General features: G+C 38.5%; 2 protein-coding genes across 2 annotated transcripts; both read left to right on the top strand.

Annotated features, from left to right (window-relative positions):
* Nucleotides 1-265: 265 nt before the first annotated feature.
* Nucleotides 266-15147, top strand: LOC136249991 (uncharacterized). The gene is made up of 9 exons (XM_066042138.1): nt 266-591; nt 645-912; nt 964-1322; nt 1695-1835; nt 1933-2016; nt 11146-11271; nt 12759-13301; nt 13697-13843; nt 13900-15147. The coding sequence occupies exons 1-9, from the start codon at nt 523-525 to the stop codon at nt 14965-14967; spliced, it is 2805 nt and encodes a 934-aa protein (XP_065898210.1). The 5' UTR covers nt 266-522; the 3' UTR covers nt 14968-15147.
* Nucleotides 15048-21193, top strand: LOC136248384 (cytadherence high molecular weight protein 2-like). The gene is made up of 6 exons (XM_066040168.1): nt 15048-15092; nt 16045-16163; nt 16207-16266; nt 16335-17447; nt 19567-19664; nt 20220-21193. The coding sequence occupies exons 1-6, from the start codon at nt 15048-15050 to the stop codon at nt 21023-21025; spliced, it is 2241 nt and encodes a 746-aa protein (XP_065896240.1). The 3' UTR covers nt 21026-21193.
* Nucleotides 21194-21399: the final 206 nt, after the last annotated feature.

Here is a 21399-nt window from a genome sequence, read left to right as displayed (position 1 = left end):
CATGAGTAGTAGTTCAGCTATTGTAGCAGCTAGCTATACTGAGTGACATTCACAAGACAATTATGTCAGTATTTATTTGGCAAAATATTCTTTAAGAGCTATAGTTAATTAGTGTGCTCATGCATGGGATAGTGCCTGCAGGTGCTACCTTTTTCATATATACTCAGCTAGCAGGGTGCTCATAGTGTTCAGTATGTATGGTGGTTGTTGTATTAGAGTATTTGGCTGACTGCTATATTAGAGTATCTCGATCTTTTCTTGGGGGGGAGGGAACACGTGCCCCCCGGATCCGCCACTTCAGTACTTAGCTATGTTACTCTAAATAATGCCCGAGCTATGGGATTATCGCGTATGCCACAATCTGTACGTTGTTAATCGTATCAGTGATAATAAAAGGAGCAAAACTAAGAGATCTGTGGCCGTTATTGAAGCGCCAATTTTTAGAAGGTGCGATGCTTTGGCCGGCTGCACAAAATTATTAGAATATTCAATTAGCTACAGCTGAAGCAGAGAACAAGACAGATGTTGAAAGTATCTGAGCCACTAAAATATAAGTCACAACCACAGCAACAGCTCATACCAGCTGAACAGGTTGGTGTAACACCTAAACTGCTTCATAACCTGCTATACGTCTGCTAACACAGGCCACAGCCAGCATGGTAAAACCAGATCAACAGCTTTCTGTACGGATCAAAGTTAAGCAATTGACAGCAACCCTAAGACCATCTCATTCTATCCAGACTACACACTTCAAGAAGACACCGACTAGCAAGCCATCTCTACTACTCCCTGATTATCATGTATTCCGCCAAGGAGGTATGCTTTGTATTGTTAATCGTGTCACTGGTAAGAGAGAAAGGGCAAGTACACTCGGACCCAAATGGTCAGTAATAAAGCACCAATTTTTTGAAGGTAGGATGTTTTGGGCTGCACAATAGTGTTTAAATACTTTACTATATGCAGTTGAAGATCAAGCTGAAAGTGAGGCAAATGGTAAAGAGTCAGAGATACAGATGACACCTCCACAAAAGGTTGACCAGCCTACTGTTGTAGTGCAACAGCTCAAACTAGCTGAACATGCTGAAGTATCTACTAAACAACTTAATGAACCTGCTAAACAACCTGATAAACCTGCTAAACGATCCACATGTACAACAAGTGTGTCAGCTGAACAGCCTTCAATAGAGAACCAACCAAAACGTTTACCAACTATCCCAGGACCACATTATGGAGATGAATTAACTCAGGCTAATCACAAGAAGCTCATGAAGATAATAATACCAACTAAACCAATACGCATTAGAAAACTACCAAATTTCAAAGTGTGTCTGTGTGTGTCCCTGTTGTGTATGTATGGTTTTGAGTAGTTAGAGTAATTGTGGGGTCATTGTCCTTCTTGCGTGCCATGTGTGTATATGGATTATAACGTAAGCTATAAACATGGAACCATTGAGGCTTGAACTTGTAGAATATATTCACATTCTTATAGAATGTGCTCCTAACTCTTATCTCTTGCCAGTGTTAAAATTTGTAGCCTTACTTGAGTCCCTTGATAAATAATACCAAATAGATAGCCAGACACTTTTCCATTACATCATTCTCTCATACAAACTACATCAGACACACAAATGTGTCTATGTGAGATTCTATCAGGAGTTATCTCGTGTCAAGTTGTGTTCGGTTTTTGTTGTTAGAAACCTATTACAGCACTAAAGCACGAGTGGAAATCTACGATAGCTAAGGGGTTGCCAGTACAATGCCATAACTATGAGAAGTGTCAGTTCCAGTGTGCATCAGCTACTGACATGGAGTACCATTACATGAAGTGTGGAACTGTAAGTGTGTAGTCTGTCTGTCTGCTTGTGTGTCCCTTAGTGTGTGCATGTGATTAATGGTGCGATGACATATAATGATATGTTGCTATTACTCTAGGACACTATAGTATACACTTGCAAGTGTGGAAGGTTTTATGCCAATAAGGGCACATTTGAGCGGCACGCATATGTTTGCTGTGAGGTCAGTTGTTTAGTAGCTAAAAAGTTCATATATCATAAACAGATTATGAACTCTTGCTGTTACTACATGTGTGTTGTATGTTTTTGATATACTTGTTGTGTCACCCAGAGACAAGGTTAGATTTGGAAAGTGGGATGAAGCAGCATAGGGGAGTGGAAAATATGCTACTGTTGATGTCATGTCTGTTGAGAAATAGCATATTTGCATAAAGAATTTTAAAATGTGGTTGTGTGGCACAGGATTTTTCAATGGGGATTAAATCCACATAACATTTTGCAGTGTGGTGGACTTGAGTGGTTATAGTTTACACAGCAAAGCATGCTCAGTATGCGTAGTATGCTTGTATGCAGGATTGAAGTTCAGATATGATAAATGTTTAAATTGCAACCAGACATTGTAATCTACAATACAAATACACCATCTCATTTAGTTTTGCTATGCTAAGTTATCTACAAGTTAATCTTGTGTGCATGTTAATCTCGCCTTCGTTGACTGTTCCATTGAAATGCCATTACAGTCTAATAATTGTTGTATTATCATGTATGGTAGTATTGTATATTAGGAGGTTTGGCTTTTTCTGGCCAAAAAAATATCCCAAAACCAGCTTCACAATACCATCCTGGTGCCTTGGCAGCATTGGTTAGGTATAACCAAGCCCAAAAATGCATTCAGTACAACCCTAAGTACTTCCAATAGATTAGTATTACTACAATTTTTTTAAATTAATAGAATTTTCTACTGACTGACTACTAACTTCCTGCCTGCCTGATGAGTGTAACTCGATAACGGATAAGGCTACAGTCTTGATATTTTCACTGTTCAACATTGCTTCAGCTTGACAAGGTGCCTTTTGGCATACCACAGTATGTAGAATACACACATCATGGACTTACCCATTTCTTTTTGCTGACAGTCCAATGTGTTGATTTGCAGTAACTTGATGGCTTCCCTACATTTGTAAATGGGAATCATCGGTATTTTTTGTGGTGACTGGATTGATTGCAGAGGCACTTCTCCACTGTTCTTCATTTGTAATGCTGTGAAACAGACTGAATTCACTTTCAAGTCAGTAATTGATAGTTTCCCATGGGGCGCACGTTCAGTTGAAAGCATTACCTCTGGCACCATCCTATCTTTTGATGCGGTATGTGCAGGTTTACCAGTCATAATAATGTTACAAAGTAAAGAAACAATACAGTGGATCCTCAGTAATCCAAACTCCAGTAATCCAAACAGTACAAATGACTGTTCTATTAGAGTATTTTGCAAATGAATGTATGTTCTATTAGAGTAATTCAACTAGGTTCTGTATATAATCAATAGGTTCACTAATCCAAACAAATTCACTAATCTGAACAGACTTGAGAACAGAGCTGTTTGGATTAATGAGGAACCACTGTATTAGGATTTTTAAGTTTGATTAGGGATCATAAAAAAAAATAGGGAAACAAGGAAGGTCACCTATACCTACAGATATATTAGTGGATATTTAATCCCTAATTCAGTAATGGGTATAGGCTGAATCAGGGATTAAATGTCCACTAGTATATCTGCAGTTATAGGCAACCTCCTTTGTTTCTCACTTTTCCTACTTTCTTTTTAGTAGAGTGGCTAAGTGACAAATTTTGATGAAATTGTTCACTTTGTGATAAAAGCACCAAATTTTCTGTGGAAGTTGAGTAGACTATACTAAATCATTTGAGATTTTTTTTTTATTATTAAAGCTTTACAGCACAAGTGCTGAAGGTCTGTAGGACACCTGGTCCTACAGCCTGCTCAAAGACATTAGATACAAAGGCATTAGTTACATAAGGTATGTTTGAAAAGTTGCAGAAAGGAGAAAAAATATAATGTGGTACCACGTGAAAATCATTTCCTCAAGACATGTTTAGAAAGTTTTAAAGTTATAAGCCCATTTCCAGCTGGTCAGGAGCCATACAAGTGCAAATAAAATAGCTTGGATGCATTTTGGTACAATCCCCTCAAAATCAACTTGTTTTTAAGCACTTCTAGTATTTCAGCATAAAAGGTGCAGGCACAATGCATCAGAAATAATGTGTTGTACATCTATGGCTTCATATACCTTGACCCTTTCTACTTTTTAATACTGCAAGCTAATGACCTGGATGGAGTTATCAGCTTTTGGATATGACCATCCCTTGCTTGTCTATGCAAATACAAAGTTCAGCATATCCACTACTGATCACTTTTATGGCTTGCATACACTTTTAAATCGATTATATATAGTTATTATAATTTAGGTTCTTTGAGCATTATATGAGTGTGAGATGTGATTGGTAATGTCACTGTATCTATTAAAATTATTATTAATGAGGTAGGAATCCAAACGATAAGAAGTAGTGAAACAAGAGATGAATGATGGTATCATACAGTACGATAGTACTGTATAGTAGGGACCACAAAGGAGTAGGCGTGGCCCATGAAATAACATCACCCAAAAACCAATTTCCCAGACAACGATGTGGCAGTATTGGTTAGGTAAAACTAAGCACAAACCAGCTTTCAGGTCGACCCGAAATGCTTTCAACAAGTTGCTATGGAATTTTAAAAATTTATTTAACAAAATTTTCTACTGAGTAACTGACTGACTGACTGAGACTGATCCCTTCAGACAAGCGTAATTCAATAACGGCTAAGGCTACGAACTTGATTTTTTCACTGTTCGATGTTACTTTAGCCTGAGAGGTGCCTTTTGACATACCGCAGTACATACAATGCATTTTTCATGGACTTACCAGTGTCCCCCTCTGTGTCCCATTCATCTTTGCTGACAGCGAAAAGTGTCGATTTGGTGGTAGCACATGATGGCTTCCCTCCAAAACAGAAATCATCCGTATTAATGCTGACACTTGATTAAGAATCCAACAACAGCATGCTGCATACATTATCTAGCTACAACTACTACTACAACTACAGACTACACAGACTACCTAAAATTAAGGGGAAAGGGGGATTGTCATCAACATCAGCACCCTGAAGTGTCCAATACCTCAGGATCATCCTGGCATTATTCATCCATAAAGCAACAGAAAGTTGCTAGAGTAGGTTCTTCCTTGCTAGCTTAGTAGGAACACCACTACGGGGGACCTGTGGTACAGTCAGCAATTGTCTGTGTAAAGTCTTTAAGGCAAAACTTTCCACCACTAAGGGAATAAAATCAGATCACACTTTCTCCACAGCTGCCAAATGCTTCTCATCCTTTACAATCTCTCCAGCAGCAGCAACCACTCCAGCACAGGAAGCAGTGGAGGAAATAAAAGTAGGCTGAGTTGTGCTGCATATGAAGATATCAAAATAAGCAGAACACCGATGCTGGAAGTCAGGACACGAAACTTGCTGTTCCTTAAGAACACCTGGATGGTCCTGTGAAAGAGAATTATAAATGATGTTAACAAGAGCATCATGGCGACAGATTCTCATTGGACCACGAGAGCAGCTAATCTTGTGCCCAGACTGCCTTGCCAAGCAAACGCGTGCCGTTTTCCTATTGTTGCTTCGTTAACAGGCCTTTGCTATCATCACCACTAATCAACGGTCCCCAAAAGTTGTAGATCTGGCTGCACAAAAATAGTATTGGAAATTCACCAGACCCTTTTTTTCTCCGGCCCTACACAAAAAGGAAAAAAAAGCAATCTGGGCACGAGACTAACGAGCAGCCTAGCAGATGGTCAGCAAAGCTATTAATAGTTGAAAGGCAAGTGCACAAGGGAGAAACAGGAAATAAAGAAGTTCCCAGCCATAGACAAAGATCAATAATGAATTCTGGGCCAGGTATGGCCAAACCAAGACAGGCTCAAGGAACAGCTTTAAGCCAGCCACTACTTGTGCCAGAGGGATGTGCCAGAGCTGTCAAACGAGCTTGATCCCAAATGCTACATGAAGCAAAGAGATTATCAAATAAACATTCATTTAATGTGGCTTGTTGGTCTTGCTTGAGAGGCTGTATAATTGAAATTATACCTGGAGAAATCAGAAAGAGCAGTGGTAGCAGCCTTCTCATCTGAGCTTGTCAGTGTCTACGGAAAGAACAGTGGAAGCTAATTCACGGATGTTGTTACAAGAGCCTTAAAAAGCAGCTGCAGCTGAAAGGACAGATTCATGTCCCAAAATGAAAACGTAAAGAAACTTGGTACATGAAGAGTCAGAAAAACTGATTTGCATAATACGACCAAGACAGGTGCGAAGGTTATGGTCAAAATGATAAAGAAAAGGTTTCAGGATGGAAAAAGGGACAGTACGAAGTAAGTAAATGATTTTACAACTGCTGAGACAACTACGTAAAAGATGGAGTTCTACTTGAGGGTCATTCAATACATCAAATTTGACCTGAGTTGAAGCTACTTTGTCCATGTGGGAAGAAAGAAACTTCCCAAAGAAATTGTCATCACCTCAAAGTGGAGAACCCAATAATTCCAAGCCAGTGACTCTCTTGATGTCAGGAGGAAATTCAGGAAAAGAATCCCTAGAAGGCCAAAACAGTTCACACTTGGACAGGTTCAACTAAACTGAGGTCCTCAAGTGGCAAAGAGAGACAAAAGAGATAATAGAGAAGACCGTTTACCAACCAATGTGCCATCAAGGTACCAAAGATTTAATTGTACGAGATCACGAAGATGAACAACATCAATGAATTGCAATATAACAAGTAAAAAGAAGCAAAGGTCCCAGGGGATCACCCTGATGTACCCCAGATGAAGCTAGCAGTCATCTATTGCCAAAGCATAACTCAGCTGGCTGAGAATAACACCATTTCACCCAAGCAGAAATCTCTGGGAAATCTTCAGTTACATGAGCAAAAAAGGCAGAGTGATCACATTCATTAAAAGCATTTCTCATGTCGATTTTTAACAGAACTAACAAGTTATCGGCACCATGCACAGAAATATAATGACGAGTGATGTGGATAGCACCTACCAGACCTCCAGGAATGTCAACACCAACTTGACCATATGGTAAAATTAAGTGAGGAAGGGAGGGGCGAACTGTAAGACAGCAAAGATGGCTTGCCAATCGACGTAGGACTTCACCAACAGCAATAGGCCAAACACCCCTATCTTTCTTAAGCAAAGCAGTTAATGGAGCACCACACAACTATGGAGCTAAACAAGACGGAGCCTTACGTGACAAAAGATGGTTCATAAAACAAGTAAGAGAAAGTAAGCACTCTCTACTAGCTGGGGCACTGCTATCAGCAACTGCATCTAGTAAGTGCTGAGCTCTAACTTTTGAATCTCCGAGCTAGTGCCTTTTGGAAAAGCATGTAAACAAGACAAAACCATTGATTCATCAACTGTAAGATAAGAACAATTAGGAACATCAAAATCAGGGCACATGGAAGAGGGATGACATTTAAGTAGTTCTTGAAAAGCATCATCATTCTCATGCTCTGCAACCCCAACTGAATTACGTGCTTGCAGAGCATTACTGTATCTACCCTCACAAGCCCAGAATATAGCACATGATTATTTTATTGAATTCACCACCTGATGCAAATAACGCCTTTGAGATCTTCCTGTAAAGAAGACCAAAGAGATTTTTCATATTGGCTATTTTGATTGCAGAGGTGCTTTTCGAATAGTTCTTGATTCATAATGCTGTGTAACGGGTTGAACACAGCTGACAATGAAGTGTAATGGATACTTTACTTTTCAGATGATAATTAATATAACTGGGGTGTGCGGTGCCATTTCAGATGCAGTATGCGTGGGTTCACCAGTCATAATAATTATTTGCAAAAAAAGCTAACAAACAAGTACACAAAAAATTTGGAATTTTCAACTAGAATAGGGACCATAGCACATTGATAAAAGGTACTGAAACAAGCTGGAGTAGTGCACGATGTTAAATCACAGTATAACAATAAGTGTTTTATCCCTATTGTGTATTTTTATTATAGTACAGTAGGGATATAACACTTCTTATTGTTTTACTGTGATTTAATATCTACCTCAATTTTAAATCAATAATTTTAATATACTAGTTTATTTGGTTTTTTGTTATAGCATACAGCTATACACATGTGACTGTTCTATTAGGGTGACTGCTGTATTAGAGTATCTCGGGGTGTGCCACTATTTCATATTTTTGTTGTGCTAGCATTATGAATACAGCTACGCTAATAATGTCATCATGATAGATTGTTAAGATGTGTGGTCTCAGTGCTTGATCATTATTAATCAACCAAGATTACATTTAACTAATTAATAGGCATGGCATTGAACCTACCTATTGTGAAGTTACAGGTATCTACCAAGCGTAAGTGTTTAAATAAGTTTGCAGCATCTAAATATGCTTCTCAAGGAAAGTGTTGACAGGGAAAATTAATGCCTCGATATGGTTTCAAGAAGAAGACAATGAGTCTGATTGAGGATAAAGAGAAAAGACAAGGTACAGAGGGCACAAACTTGTCGAAACCCCCATAAGGCACATCCCAATGGTGAGTTTGTTATTGTAGCATAAAATGGTGGCTATGGGCTGCTTTGTTTGGCCTCTAGGCATGCAACTGTGGTCAGGCAGGCTGGCTGGCTGGCAGTGAGTCTAAAATCCGAGTTGTAGCAATTTTTTTTAAATTCTCTATCCGTCCGCCTATAGAGTTTTCTTGTTTTTAATGCAGTACGGTACCACTCAAATGTAGCGTTGTACTCGCTCACACCGCTTGATTGCGAGTGATTAAAAAACTTGCTAATTAAAAGGCGTGGCACCTGTTTCCTTCACGAGCATTCATCCCATATGAAACTTAAGGTTACGGGTTACCAGATAAATAATTTTGCAGGTGCTTTGTTTATAGTTCTGTTTTAACCGTTTTGCTTGGAAGAACTCACTAAATTACGTGGAATATTAACGTACAAGTAATACCATAAGCGGTGATACACTCAACAAGGGAAACACTTGTACAGAAATGCAGGCACTAAACAGTGAAACTGTTGATTGCTATTCATCAAAAACCAGGTTTCATGGGAAACCACATCGTGATATTTAGCATTAATAAGCTATTACTTAGTGATTTCTAGGTCCTCACGAACGAATTGAGTTGTTATCCGATTGTAACAACACTGTAGTGGACTCGCGGTATTTCCGTAGCAGAACTAATCGCCATTATCCTTGAAAGATACGATAACTAACTAGCCTCTAGTCAGTTTTCCCACAAAGTCTCCATGACAGGACCTAGTTAATATAACCACCCGTTGATACTGCCCTAAAAAAATTAGTACTAATTGGCTGACAGCTGCTATTTTTGATGAATAATAACCACATTAAGGTGGCGCTGAAGTAATTATGTGAAGCCGTACAATGCCCATTTGTCACTATTAAAATTAGCCCACGTGCTTAATTAGCTATTTTAGGGTGGTGGAGAACTCTGCTTGTGAACCATGTAGTCTACATTTAAAGAGTTCTTATGATAGTCTTTAATGTTGTAGCTTAGCATGCCAAGTTCCGTGAAATCACCCGCTTTAATTTCGTGGCTATTAAACTCTGAACTTATGAGCCGATTTTAAAAATAACTCACCCCAGAAACAACCTAGCGCTAAGCCGCCTTGGCTCTTATGGTTTCTCACCTTGTAGAACAACTCTATGGAATCCTTTTTAACGATAACAACGTGGAAACTGGTTAAAATGCAAACCTGCATTTTTCAACAAGTGATATCACGCCCGTCAACAGCGAATCACGAAAAATCTTTCCATAGCCCTGTAAAGAAACGCTTCACCAGTGCCTCTCCCAAATTTTGAGAGTCTATGGTAAGTAAATATGGAGTTATTTCACGAATTGTGAGACAGTGTAACTGGCCAGGGCGCGCTCCGTAAAGCAGTAATCACGCGATGACAGCTGGTGTTGTTCGTTGTGAAGTCACCAGAGTTTTGACAAGGTGATGAAGTCAGTACGTGAATATCGTTACTTGTATCAGCAATAGTAGCCTGACAGTCTGATAGAGCTGGTTCTTTCAATATTTCGAAGCGCTTCGCTTTGTTCTATTAGTTTTCCGTGTTTTTTCGTGCATGACCACAAACGTGATGTCCCATTGGCCTTGTAAGGCTTCATTTGATTACTTCAGCGCCACCTTAAGCAGTAGCACTTAACGCTGGTTCAACCATATTGCGGGGACTTAATTCTACGCTTGACTATCTTCTGCAGTAAATTATGAACACTCACTTTGTATGATTCCTCCGCTATTATTACATGGCTATACAACACTTTGAAGTTAACAACCTTCTCACCAACACCTGCTCGAGTTTCGTGCTAATATTGCACCATCCATTATCGCGCATCGAAAAATAATAACCTATTATTAAGCGCCTAAACCGTAACCTTAATTAGCGATTTTTTTTAATCACTCACAACCAAGCGGTGTGAGCGAGTGCGACGTTACGTTTGAGCAGTACCGTATTTGATGTTAGGTGGACTAATACAGTGGAACCTCTCTTAACAAACTCCCCGAATTAAGGACACAATAGAAAAAACCTCCATAATATGGACAAAAATTTTGGTCCCAACAGGTCTTGTCAATACATTTTTTACCTCTGAAAGAGGAAAATCTCTATATTACAGCAAAAAGTGGTCAAAAATTCTGGATCCCAAAATGTCCGTAATAGAGAGGTTCCACTGTATTATCCACAAAGGTGATTTTCATTGCGTAAGGTGGCTCTAGGATGATTTTTGAAGGCAGCATATTAGGCGGCGCATGTCATTTTTGGGGGGATCCTTACTTAAACGGTACTACTGTACCGTTTGATATGAAACAAGCAAATATTATACCAAGTTTGGTGCTTTTATCAAAAAGTTAACGATTGTTTTACTTAGCTGCTCTACTATGCTGTATAGTAGAGATTAGAGTAGTCTACACTTTTATCACCAGCCCCACTTTTTCTCCACAACAGCTTGGCAGATGTAATTAAGGCCATGTGTGCCTTCAGAGTTTTATATTGAATTAAAGTTTAATTTAACTGACTTTTCTATTAACTAACTGATCATAGTCTCTGTGTGCTAAATTGACACTCCCTCTCTTCCCCTCCTCTCAACATTGTGAGATCCAAGGGCAGTTCCTCATGGGAGTACCTGGTCCCTGTAGTACACATTATCCATCAACTGTTTATCGTCATGGTTGTCTACAGGTGTACAAGTGTAGCCATTGTGGTAAAGCGTTTCACAACTTATCCTACCTGTTCAACCATACTGCTCAATGTCAGATGGTCTCCAGCAGTAAACTCAAGAAGGCACTTGCTGGGATAAAGGAAAAGGTATGATGCTACCTAGGAGTTTAATGCAGCAAGTATTGTCAACTGTTTTAGTGTGTTGTATTTGTGTATGTATAGTAAGTAGTAAGTAGTATGTATGTGTAGTGAGTAGGTGTGAAGGGTCAGTGAATAAATTTTTTTAGAGCAAAAAATTGAGTTATGCTTCAAGCCAGCATGCTAAAATGTAAAACGTATACCATAGAAAATCTATATATACAAAGCTGTCTGTCTGTCTATCCGTCCATCTGCTTCATGATGCCTCTAATTCGACAACCAAAGCACATATTGATATGCGACTTTAATGAAATTAAGCGCTCATCATCTGGCAACTCCAAGTTTGGCACTGAGGGGTTAACAGTTCTATATGCTAACGCTTTATCTGTTTGTTCACTCTGTAGAGAGCAAACAAAAGCACGTAGCAATTTGTAACAATAACCTTTACGTGACACACTTTTCATCTGTCAGCTATTGATGATACTTACTTGGCAATCTGTGCACGTATTGACACGATTCACACACGAAATGAAATGCTCACCATCTGTATACGCCACAAAGTTTATTGCAAGCTTCTATATGCATTCTTTTGTCCGCTACAGCACGTTGATGTAGAAATACTTTAGCTGCATTCCATTGCTAACCACACAATAAGCAGCTCAACTAGTAAAGCACCTCCCTGAACTTGTTGTGGTTACTGCTGTGTAGGGTGAGGGTTTGAATCCCGCCAGTGATAAAACTTTTTTTTTCATTTTATATACCTTTTTGGTGCATACTTTTCTAACTCCACTTTTTTTCTCATAGTAAGTTCATAGCATCCTGGTATTGCTTACAGCATATGGACTGTTGGAATGGTATATAGTAATACATTTGATAGGTATAGGACAAGCATAGGCAGGCCGATTGGGTGCATGTTCGTTTGTATGTGTGTTTGTCCTATGAATAGAGTAGAGACCATAGCACATTGATAAAAAATATTGAAGCAAGCTGGAGAAGTGCACGATAGTAAAACAATATATCCCTACTGTACATTTCCATTATGGTATCTTGAGCAAAGTAGGGATACAGCACTTCTTATTGTTTTACTGTGATTTATTACTCCAGCTTGCTTCAATACTTTTTATCGATGTGCTACAGTCCCTACTCTAGTTGAAAATTCAATTGAGTACTTGTTCAATGCTTTGTAGTGTAAATTTAGGCTTGCGTGATTGTGTTGGGATTTTGCAGATCCAGTCACATTTGATGAATTTTGTCAACTACTGGATCAGTAACCAAGACAAGTCATACCCATAATGATAATCATCCATAGTGACATCATTGTTGCGAATCTCTGTTTATATTATATTTTCCATACACAGACATTTCTTCAAGTAATGACAATTAATTTTGTGTTGGTCATTTTCAAATAGTGGTGGCCATTTTGGTCACAGCCAACCAGTGTGGGCAGAGCCCTCCAGCTTTGTATTGACTGCTTGTAACACATTTTGTTGCTGTAGATAAGATTCCACACTTGTGCAGTGTGTAGAGATGTGTTTGTGTCTACTGACCATTTCTCTCGTCATCAAATTATTGTGCACTCCTCTCCATCTTCTATTACTACTGGAACTACTACTGCTGCACCATTAGCACCCGTCACCACGGCTGCAATTGTCATGGAATCTGTTACTATGGAATCCACTGCTACCATGACTACTGGTACCACAGCTCCAATGGCTACTAATAAGTCATCTTCTAATGATACAACTACCATCACTTCTATTGCTTCTAGTGTCATGACTACCACTTCAATGAAGTCTTCTGTTACCCATAACACTCCTGCTGCACATGTATCTACTAGTGATACAGGTTTTGTACTTTTAGAACAAAACAGATTCAAAAGCATTGATTCTAATAAAGCACCTTCTGGAGAGAGCAGTGTCACAAGAGAACTCTCTAGGAAGAACAGTGTTGCAGTGGATGGTATCATTCTGTCAGGAAGTGGCCATAGATGTGCTATACCTCATCAGGCCAGATGGCAGAGGTCATATGATTTAGGAAAGGTACATCAAGGGGTACAGTAATCATTAGTTTCATGTGGGAAAATCACTATCTTACCTCTTTGTTATAAACTTTGGTCAGCAATATAAGTCTGGTATAGTTCCATAGGCTGACTTTGTGTGTGTGTGTGTGTATGTGTGCCTGCGTGCCTTCCTTGGTTGTGTTGTGTTTCCATAGTGATATATGTGATGATGTCACATACACATGCACACAACAAATCAAAAGGCCATTATTATCAGTGGCTTTTGGGAGGTGAGTTTCAAACTACAGTATGTGATTGTGATTCAATTTTCACTGAAAATTATGCAAACTAAATCAATTACCAATTTTACCCTAATCTCATATCTGGGGTAATTCCCCAATATCTGCATGTTATAGTGCTGTGTGTTGTGTATAGTTCTGTGGCTGCCAGTTCACCTCTGTGAGGGGCATTCAGCAATGCTACAAACAGTGTGGCACCATCACATGTCCGCGTTGTGACCAGACATTCACTACAACAATGCGGAAATTTCATCCACACTACATGAACAACCATAATGGACAGGTGGGCATGTTATCATGATGATGTAATATTGACAATGGTCAATGGTGACATCACAGGTGGAAGCTTCTGGTTCAAGAAATACTACCTTGTCACTAAGTGATGGTGTGGTAGTTGAGGCTGAAGAAAACATTATAGATAGTCAATGTCATGATGTTGAATCTGAAGTGATTGATGTCGGTGATGGGAATGAAATCGTGTATCAACATGGTATAGCTCAAGCAGATAATCAGATTGACAAAATTACTGAACAAAATAATCAAGTCAATAAGGTCAACGGTAAATATGATCAATATCATGCAGATCAAGGTAATCGGGATGAAGTAGCCAAAATTGTTAATCAAGATGACCTTAATGATCAAGACGATGATAATCAAATGGATTGGACAGCTTCTAATCATCATTACCAAAGGCAGTATGTAACTACTGAGGGCCTCCTTTGTAGTTGGAGTTGGTTACCACCCGGGAATAAGAAATTATTTTCAGTATCATCAGCTCGTACACGTCCTATTCAAAAACATTCTAGGATTAGGCAGGCACAACTCAAAGCAGTCAAAGCAATCCGAAGGCAAACTGAACTGACTCAAACGAAAAAGAAGTTAGCTCAAGAGAAGCAAGCTCAACGAGAGCTAGCTAAAGAGAAACAAGCACTAGCTAAAGAGAAACAAGCACTAGCTAAAGAGAAACGAGCGCAAGCTAAAGAGAAACTAGCACAAGCTAAAGAGAAACGAGCGCTAGCTAAAGAGAAAAGAGCTCAAGAAAGGTTGTCTAGAGAGAAGATAGTTAAAATTCAAGAGAAACTAAAGATAACTCACCAAAACTTAGCTCAACAAAGGCTAACCCAAAGGTTAGTTCAATTGCAAAAAAAGCTAGCTCAGGAAAGAGAGGAGATAATCCAAGCTCAGGAGATAAGAGGTCGAAAAAAACAAAGTGAAATAAAATCAGTTGAAGAGGCAGCTGCTCAAGAAGGGATAGCTATAGCTCAAGAAGAAGTTACCGGTGAGATACCATTCCAACCTCATTCTCCAGATGATGTGTTTTACCCATTGGCCATGCCAGCACAACCAACAAGTGTTTTATTCACTACCCAACAGCAGTCTACTGTGAATTCCGTAAGGTTAGTATGAGGAGCAGTAGTGCAGTTGAACTAGTGTAATATGGACACTTTGTGACTAACCAATAGTACTCCAGGTGTCCATATAAGCACATGTCAATGTGGACATCTGATGACACCCTTAGTGATGCTCCAAAAGTATCCATTTTAAACTGACCTGCAGTGTAAATAAGGGATGCAGTAAGTATATTTGGTGGTGAATATTAGATACGTATGTGCTGATAGAAAGTTGAGAATAACTTGCCTGCATGCATGTGTTACCGTTAGGTTGTCTGTTGGTGGTGTGCTTTTAAAGAACTTGAATCTTTTTGTTCATAATTTATAAAATCTTAGACTCCTACAAGTTACTTTGCAATATAGAGGGTCACAGGAAAGAATTTAGTACACTGTCTGTGTTTGACTTGTGATCAGTACCACTTAGTAGTCACTTGTCACAAGTTTCATTGAAATTTTGTAATGGTAAACCTAGCTGCTCTACCACTTCACAATGTACATAATAAACATTATGCTATTGCCAATATTGAAACTTATAGTACAATATCAGTATTTTGATCATTATTGAAATCTTCAACTAAATTGTTGATCTTGAATATGCACAGTTCTAATCAGTAAATGATCACAGCAAGTAAAACAGACAGTGTAGCAACACTGTTACTCATGAGCATAGTATACTGTGGTTAAAATGTAGGGTTTCCAAATGAACACATACTTCTAGCTATATGGTACAATACAATAGAGATCATGGAGGTTTGAGTTTGTCTGGCCAAAAATATTACCCAAAAACCAGCTTCACAATACCATCTTAATGCCTTGGTAGCAATCCCAAAGATGCCCTCAGTACAACCCTAAATGCTTCCAATATATTACTACAATTTTTTTTATTTAAAATTTTCCATTGACTGACTAACTGCCTAATGTCTTCAGACAAGCATAACTCGATAACTGCTAAGGCTACGGGCTTAATTTTTCATTTATAACTCCTGTACAGTGAGACTCTAACACCTGTCTACTGAAAGTGCCCAAATAAATAAATTTGTTTAGATAAATAATTTTGTTTAGATAAATGAAAAACTCATCCATTTAAATACAGAGTTCTGTCCTGGGATATAGGTTACAACCTACAAATCAAGTCGATATAGATGAGACTAATCTGCTGAAAGATTCAGCTGGAAAGGATGCTGATGTGGATAATGCAGTAGCAAGGCAGAGGTTTGTTAACTTGTGTAAGTAGCTTTGTGAGAGTGCCTTATAGCAGCAGTACCAGTGAAACTGCCTCTAGACTTAACACACAAGCAACATCTAGTAAATGCAGGTATATGTTAGTAGTTGTACAGTTGAATTGTGTGGTCTTGTTAACCTTCACTATATATATGCTTACAGAGCACGTGTTCAGGAGCTGGCCCAAAATAAATTGTCCAAAACAATTCATGACCATTGGGCTCAGATAAGGGTCAATACTCCATCTGCTAGAGCTGAGGCCTTTGCTTTTTCGAACAACAGTCCAGTAACTGAATACCCAGTTTCTGGCTTAGTAAATGATACCTTGTCACTAAGTGATAGTGTGGTAGTTCAAACTAAAAGGAACACTTGGGAGGGTCAAAATCACACTGCTGAAGTCGCTGATCTAGGGAATAGAAATGAACTCATTTTTCAAGATAGTCAAGCTCAAACAGATGAAGATATGGATCAAAACAATCAGATAGATGAAGTTATTGATCAAAATGATCAAGATCAGGTATATGTATTTGTTGACCAAAATGATCAAGATCTGGCAGATAAATTCATTGATCAAAATCAGGTAGTTGAGACCATTTTTCAAGATGAACATAGTGATCAAGATGATGATGGTCTAATGTTTTTGGCAGCTTCTGATCATTATTGTCAAAGACAGAATATAACTCAAGATCGGGTAGTTGAGGCCATTTTTCAAGATGATATCAATCAAATGTTCAGTACATCTTCTAACCATACTATAGCTGTTGAGATCTTTCCTTTGATTGAGGAGAATAAAGCTCAACAAATGAGAGCTCAGGAGAAACTTTCTCAACAAAAACTAATGCAGGAAAGAGACAAGATAATTCAAGAGAATAAAGTTCACGAGATCAGAGCTCAACAAAAGCTAGCTCTGTCCCAGGAAAGAGACAAGATAATTCAAGAGATTAAAGCTCAGGAGATGAGAGTTCAAGAAGATCTTGCTCAACTAAAATTAACTCATTACCGACTAGCTCAATTGCAACAAAAGCCAGCTCAACAAAGCTTAATTCAGCAAAATATAACTCAACAAAAGTTAGCTGAAAGTCAAGGGAATAAAGCTAGAGGTCAAGAGAAACAAGTAGTTGAAGAGGTGTCTGCTGGAGAAGTGATGACAAAAACTCAAGAACTCACTATGGCACCAATCCAGCCCCATCCTTCCATATGTATACCATACCCGTCAGCTGCACCAACAAGAGTCTTACCTACTTCACAACAGCAGTCTGCTAGGAATTCTGTAAGGTTAGTCAGAATACTAGTAGTACAATGGTACCTGTGTAATATGGACAACTTTTGACTGAGTATTGATGTCCTGATTATTAAGATGCCCTGATTTTCCAGATCTCTTTATGTACTAAGGGATGTTTTGCTGCCTTAACTAAGTGTCTGGAGTATGTTGGTGTCCTCAAGTGCATGTCCACATTATCAGGTCCTATAGTGTAGTTTGAACACCTTGAAACTAAGCGATATAGTGCCCTGATTAACAAGATGTCCAGGTTTTCCAGGTTAGGTTCTAGGATCTTAACTGGATAATGTAAATGTCCTTAAGTGATCAACAGGGGCATATAGGGATGAGATTTCAAGAAATTCACTTTGAAATTTATATTTACAGTAGGACACACACCATTTAGTTTGACAGCACAAAAGTAGTAAGTAATAACATGCATTAGAAAGTGGTATGCATAAAATGCATTGATCTTTAGGAGATAATGAAGTCTCTAAAAGACCTGCTAGAAGCTTCTTACAATAGTTAAAAATCTGCTGGCAGAAAAGACCTCAAGCATTGCAAATCTCATCTTCAATCATTGATTCGCTACATTCTCTCAAGCATAGTACAGGCTAATAGCCTGAAGTCACCCAAGCCAAGTAACATGAGTTTGACCACTCGTTTTAAGCATGTTTGATTATGGGCGTACTGTTTAACATTGTAGCTACTTTGTCAGGATGAACAGAGAAGTCCAGTAATATCATGGAAAATTCTTTGAGTGCTCATCTGTTTCTAGAGCATTTTAAGCTTGTTTCATCTTCAAATAAACTGTAGATGGACTTTACCAAAGACCTAGATGGGCAAGCTTCTTTGTAGTATGGTTATTTTGCATTGTTTGTAATGTGGGTGTGGTCCGTACACAGATGGTTTTTATGCTGCTGTTGCACCATAAATTAACAACTTGTCATCGTAATCACTCAAGCCAACTGTTGTGTTAATGCAACACTGCTGTGATGCCATGGCACGTGCTAATGGCAGCGACTGGTGAGTTTCTTTGTTGAGATGATTATCTTTACTTGCATCCGTCTTCAGGAAGAGGCGATAAGGTGCTAGCTTAGTTTGATTTCTCTTCAGCTCTTCAACAAAAATATGTTCCATCTTCTGCACTCATGTTGAGATTGTGTGGCAATTTTAAAACAGCATCTAATTCAATCCCACAATAACTCCACCTCTGTACCCATATAAAATGCTTGATTTTCTAAGTCGATTAGTAACCACGCTCTGTGTTTTAAACACCTTGGCTTTACCTCGGTTTTTAAATCCATGAAGATCTTTGCGCTAGGTCTCTAACTTACATGTTAGGCACAACATTTTATAGTAACAGTAAAGTTACATTCATTTCTCAGGGAAGGATCTACAAAAGATATACGAGCCCTCTTGAAAGTATTTAGTGAATGATTGAAATTGTACGTGTGTGTGTGTGTGTGTGAAAAGAAGCAAAACAGAATTAAGGCACAAATTTTGAGGGTTTATTTTCAGAAATTGCAGAGAAATATTTGCTCTGTTGGCTACTATAGGTAGAATGCAATTCTGCATTAAAGATTGTCCCATTGGGACAAGATAGCACAAATCTATGTATGCCTGAACGTCACTGACTGGCAGGTGTGAGTCAGCTTCTTTAACTGCATGATAATCTGATAAAGAAACCACACCACACTGGCTCTTCTCGCCAACCAGTACTCATTTCAAAGCAGTTTTTTTGTACTGGACAAAGCGCTCATCATCTAAGGGAGTACAATACTTTTAAAAATATATTTTCATGAACAATTGCCCATCATCCTGTAGAAATCACTTATATCATGTGATTGCTTGTTATGATGTTGTTCACATGTTTTGTTTTCTGTTTTGTGGGTAATAAATGACAACTTGCGTATATAAAAAATGGGTCACTAAAGGAGTCAGAATCTTGACACTACATGCTTGCATGCATGCAACTCTCGAAAATACCAGTCCAGGTAGTAACTTGTTTTTCAGACAACTATAAAGGTAACTGCCTAAGGAGCCCTGGATCCAGAATTTCATTAGCATTATAACTTAAACAGCATGACTTCTTGTACATCGCACATGGTATGACATTTCACTGTTCTGGTACAGGTTACTGCCTGAGGGGTCCTCTAATCAAGTTGATAAAGATGTAACTAGTATCTCGGCTGGCAAGGTGCAGAAGCAATTGATACAACTACAGAACAGAGGTTTGTTGTGTGAGTATCAGCTGTACCAGTGAAATTACCTCTGACCTGAGTATTAAATGAAAAGTGTACTTTCAACAAACTAAAATTTACCATATTGTTCGTATTATTGTTGTTTTGCTTTACGGAAATAACTAAGTTTACGAGGAGAGTCAAGGCCTGCTCAATAGATTAGTGGTCACTTTTGTGACTTGTTTTTGATTTTATTTTTAAATGAAGTAGCCCAAATACCATTGCTGCACAAAGCCATACAGGGTCAAACTCAGAGTTGTAGTTTTATTGCATGCCGTTAATGAAATTTGTTGTATTAAAGATAACCAGGAAGTTTAACCTGTCCTTAAAACTTCGTTACAAATTGATATTCCTCCATACAATAATAACTAGTGTATACACAGGCGAGTTATATAATACTTAGTACAGTCATGTAGTTACTCAAAAGAGTAGTCATGTGCATCTGAGAAAATAAAGCATGCGCTATACTTGACAGTCTCTCTATTAATGTAAATGTTAGCACTAAGATTAAAAGACTGTATCATCTAGTTGTTGTTATGCTTACAGAACAAATCAGAAAATGTCATGAAATAACTAAATTGTCTAAACAAATTCAAGACCAATGGGCTCAGTTGAGAAGCAATACCGCGTCTGCTAGAGCTGAGAGGGAGCGTGCAGTTCTTGCTTTTTCAAACAGCAGTCTAAAGTCTAAGAACTCAGTTTCTGGCTCTAATACTTCCATGTCACTAAGTGATGCTGTGTTAGTTCGTGCTGAAAGGAACATTAATGATAGTCAAAATCACACTACTGAAGTCACTTATGTGAGTGATGGGGACAGTCAAAACGAATTAGATGAAGTCATTGACCAAAATAACGAAGATCAGATAGTTGAGCATAGCAACCAAGATGATCAAGAAGAAGTAATTAGTGAGTACTCATCTGGTACCTGTCCTCCACAGAAACATGCTATGAATTACAGAATTAGACAGACTCAGCATGAAGAACAGGCTGAAGAAGCAGGTAGTAAGAAATCTATTATGGTGTCAACAGCTTGTACTCGTCTTTGTCGCAAACATAGTACAAATATTAGAGTAAGAAAGGCATGCCTTCAAGGGATCTGGAAACAACAAGTGGATGAAAAACTGGCTCAAAAGAAATGTACTGAAGAAAACAAGGCTCGAAAGATATTGGGTAGAGAAAAACAAGTTCAGGAAAGATTGTTTAGAAGGATGTTTCAAGCTCATGAGATAATAGCTCAAAAGAAACTATCTGAAACTAAACTAGTTGAAGAGGAGTTGCTGTATGATGAGATTTCTCAAGTGATGACAAAAGCTCAGGAAGAGTCCACTGTAGAGACATCAATCCGCCTGTAGCTGAACCTTCTAAAGTACAACCGGTGTCTTACCTACAACCCAACAGTATAATAGTAGGAATTCTGTAAATTATAATCAGAGTTATAGTAGTAGCGCATGCACACTTTATATGTTTGGAATACCATTATGTCATTGTAACTCATTACATTGCTCAGAAATGACCATCTATATAATATAGGGGTCATTCCATGTCAAATCAACAAGGAATTTAGGGTCACCTCTCGGATTTTGACGAAACTTGGTGTGTTTGTAGTACCTGTGGTGCTTATCACTCATGCAAATTTTTAGCTTCATACACCCCATAGTTTCTGATTTATGACCACAAAATATTTTGAATATTTCATGAAAAATTGGTATATCTCTAGTTACAAAAT

Source organism: Dysidea avara, chromosome 3 (genome assembly GCF_963678975.1).
Source record: "Dysidea avara chromosome 3, odDysAvar1.4, whole genome shotgun sequence".
Taxonomy (NCBI): Eukaryota; Metazoa; Porifera; class Demospongiae; order Dictyoceratida; family Dysideidae; genus Dysidea; species Dysidea avara.
The sequence above is the reverse complement of the archived record's forward strand: the minus strand, read 5'-3'. Positions and strand labels throughout refer to the sequence as shown.

What these genes read in the sequence shown, in the direction of transcription:
- LOC136248384 (XM_066040168.1), top strand. Translation starts at nt 15,048, where the DNA reads ATGTCAATGTGGACATCTGATGACACCCTTAGTGATGCTCCAAAA. An exon ending in AATGCAGTAGCAAGGCAGAG is followed by an intron (nt 16,164 to 16,206) that starts GTTTGTTAACTT and finishes AGTGCCTTATAG; the next exon opens with CAGCAGTACCAGTGAAACTG. An exon ending in TCTGCTAGGAATTCTGTAAG is followed by an intron (nt 17,448 to 19,566) that starts GTTAGTCAGAAT and finishes GTTCTGGTACAG; the next exon opens with GTTACTGCCTGAGGGGTCCT.
- LOC136249991 (XM_066042138.1), top strand. Translation starts at nt 523, where the DNA reads ATGTTGAAAGTATCTGAGCCACTAAAATATAAGTCACAACCACAGCAA. An exon ending in GAAAACTACCAAATTTCAAA is followed by an intron (nt 1,323 to 1,694) that starts GTGTGTCTGTGT and finishes TTTTGTTGTTAG; the next exon opens with AAACCTATTACAGCACTAAA. An exon ending in ACGCATATGTTTGCTGTGAG is followed by an intron (nt 2,017 to 11,145) that starts GTCAGTTGTTTA and finishes GGTTGTCTACAG; the next exon opens with GTGTACAAGTGTAGCCATTG.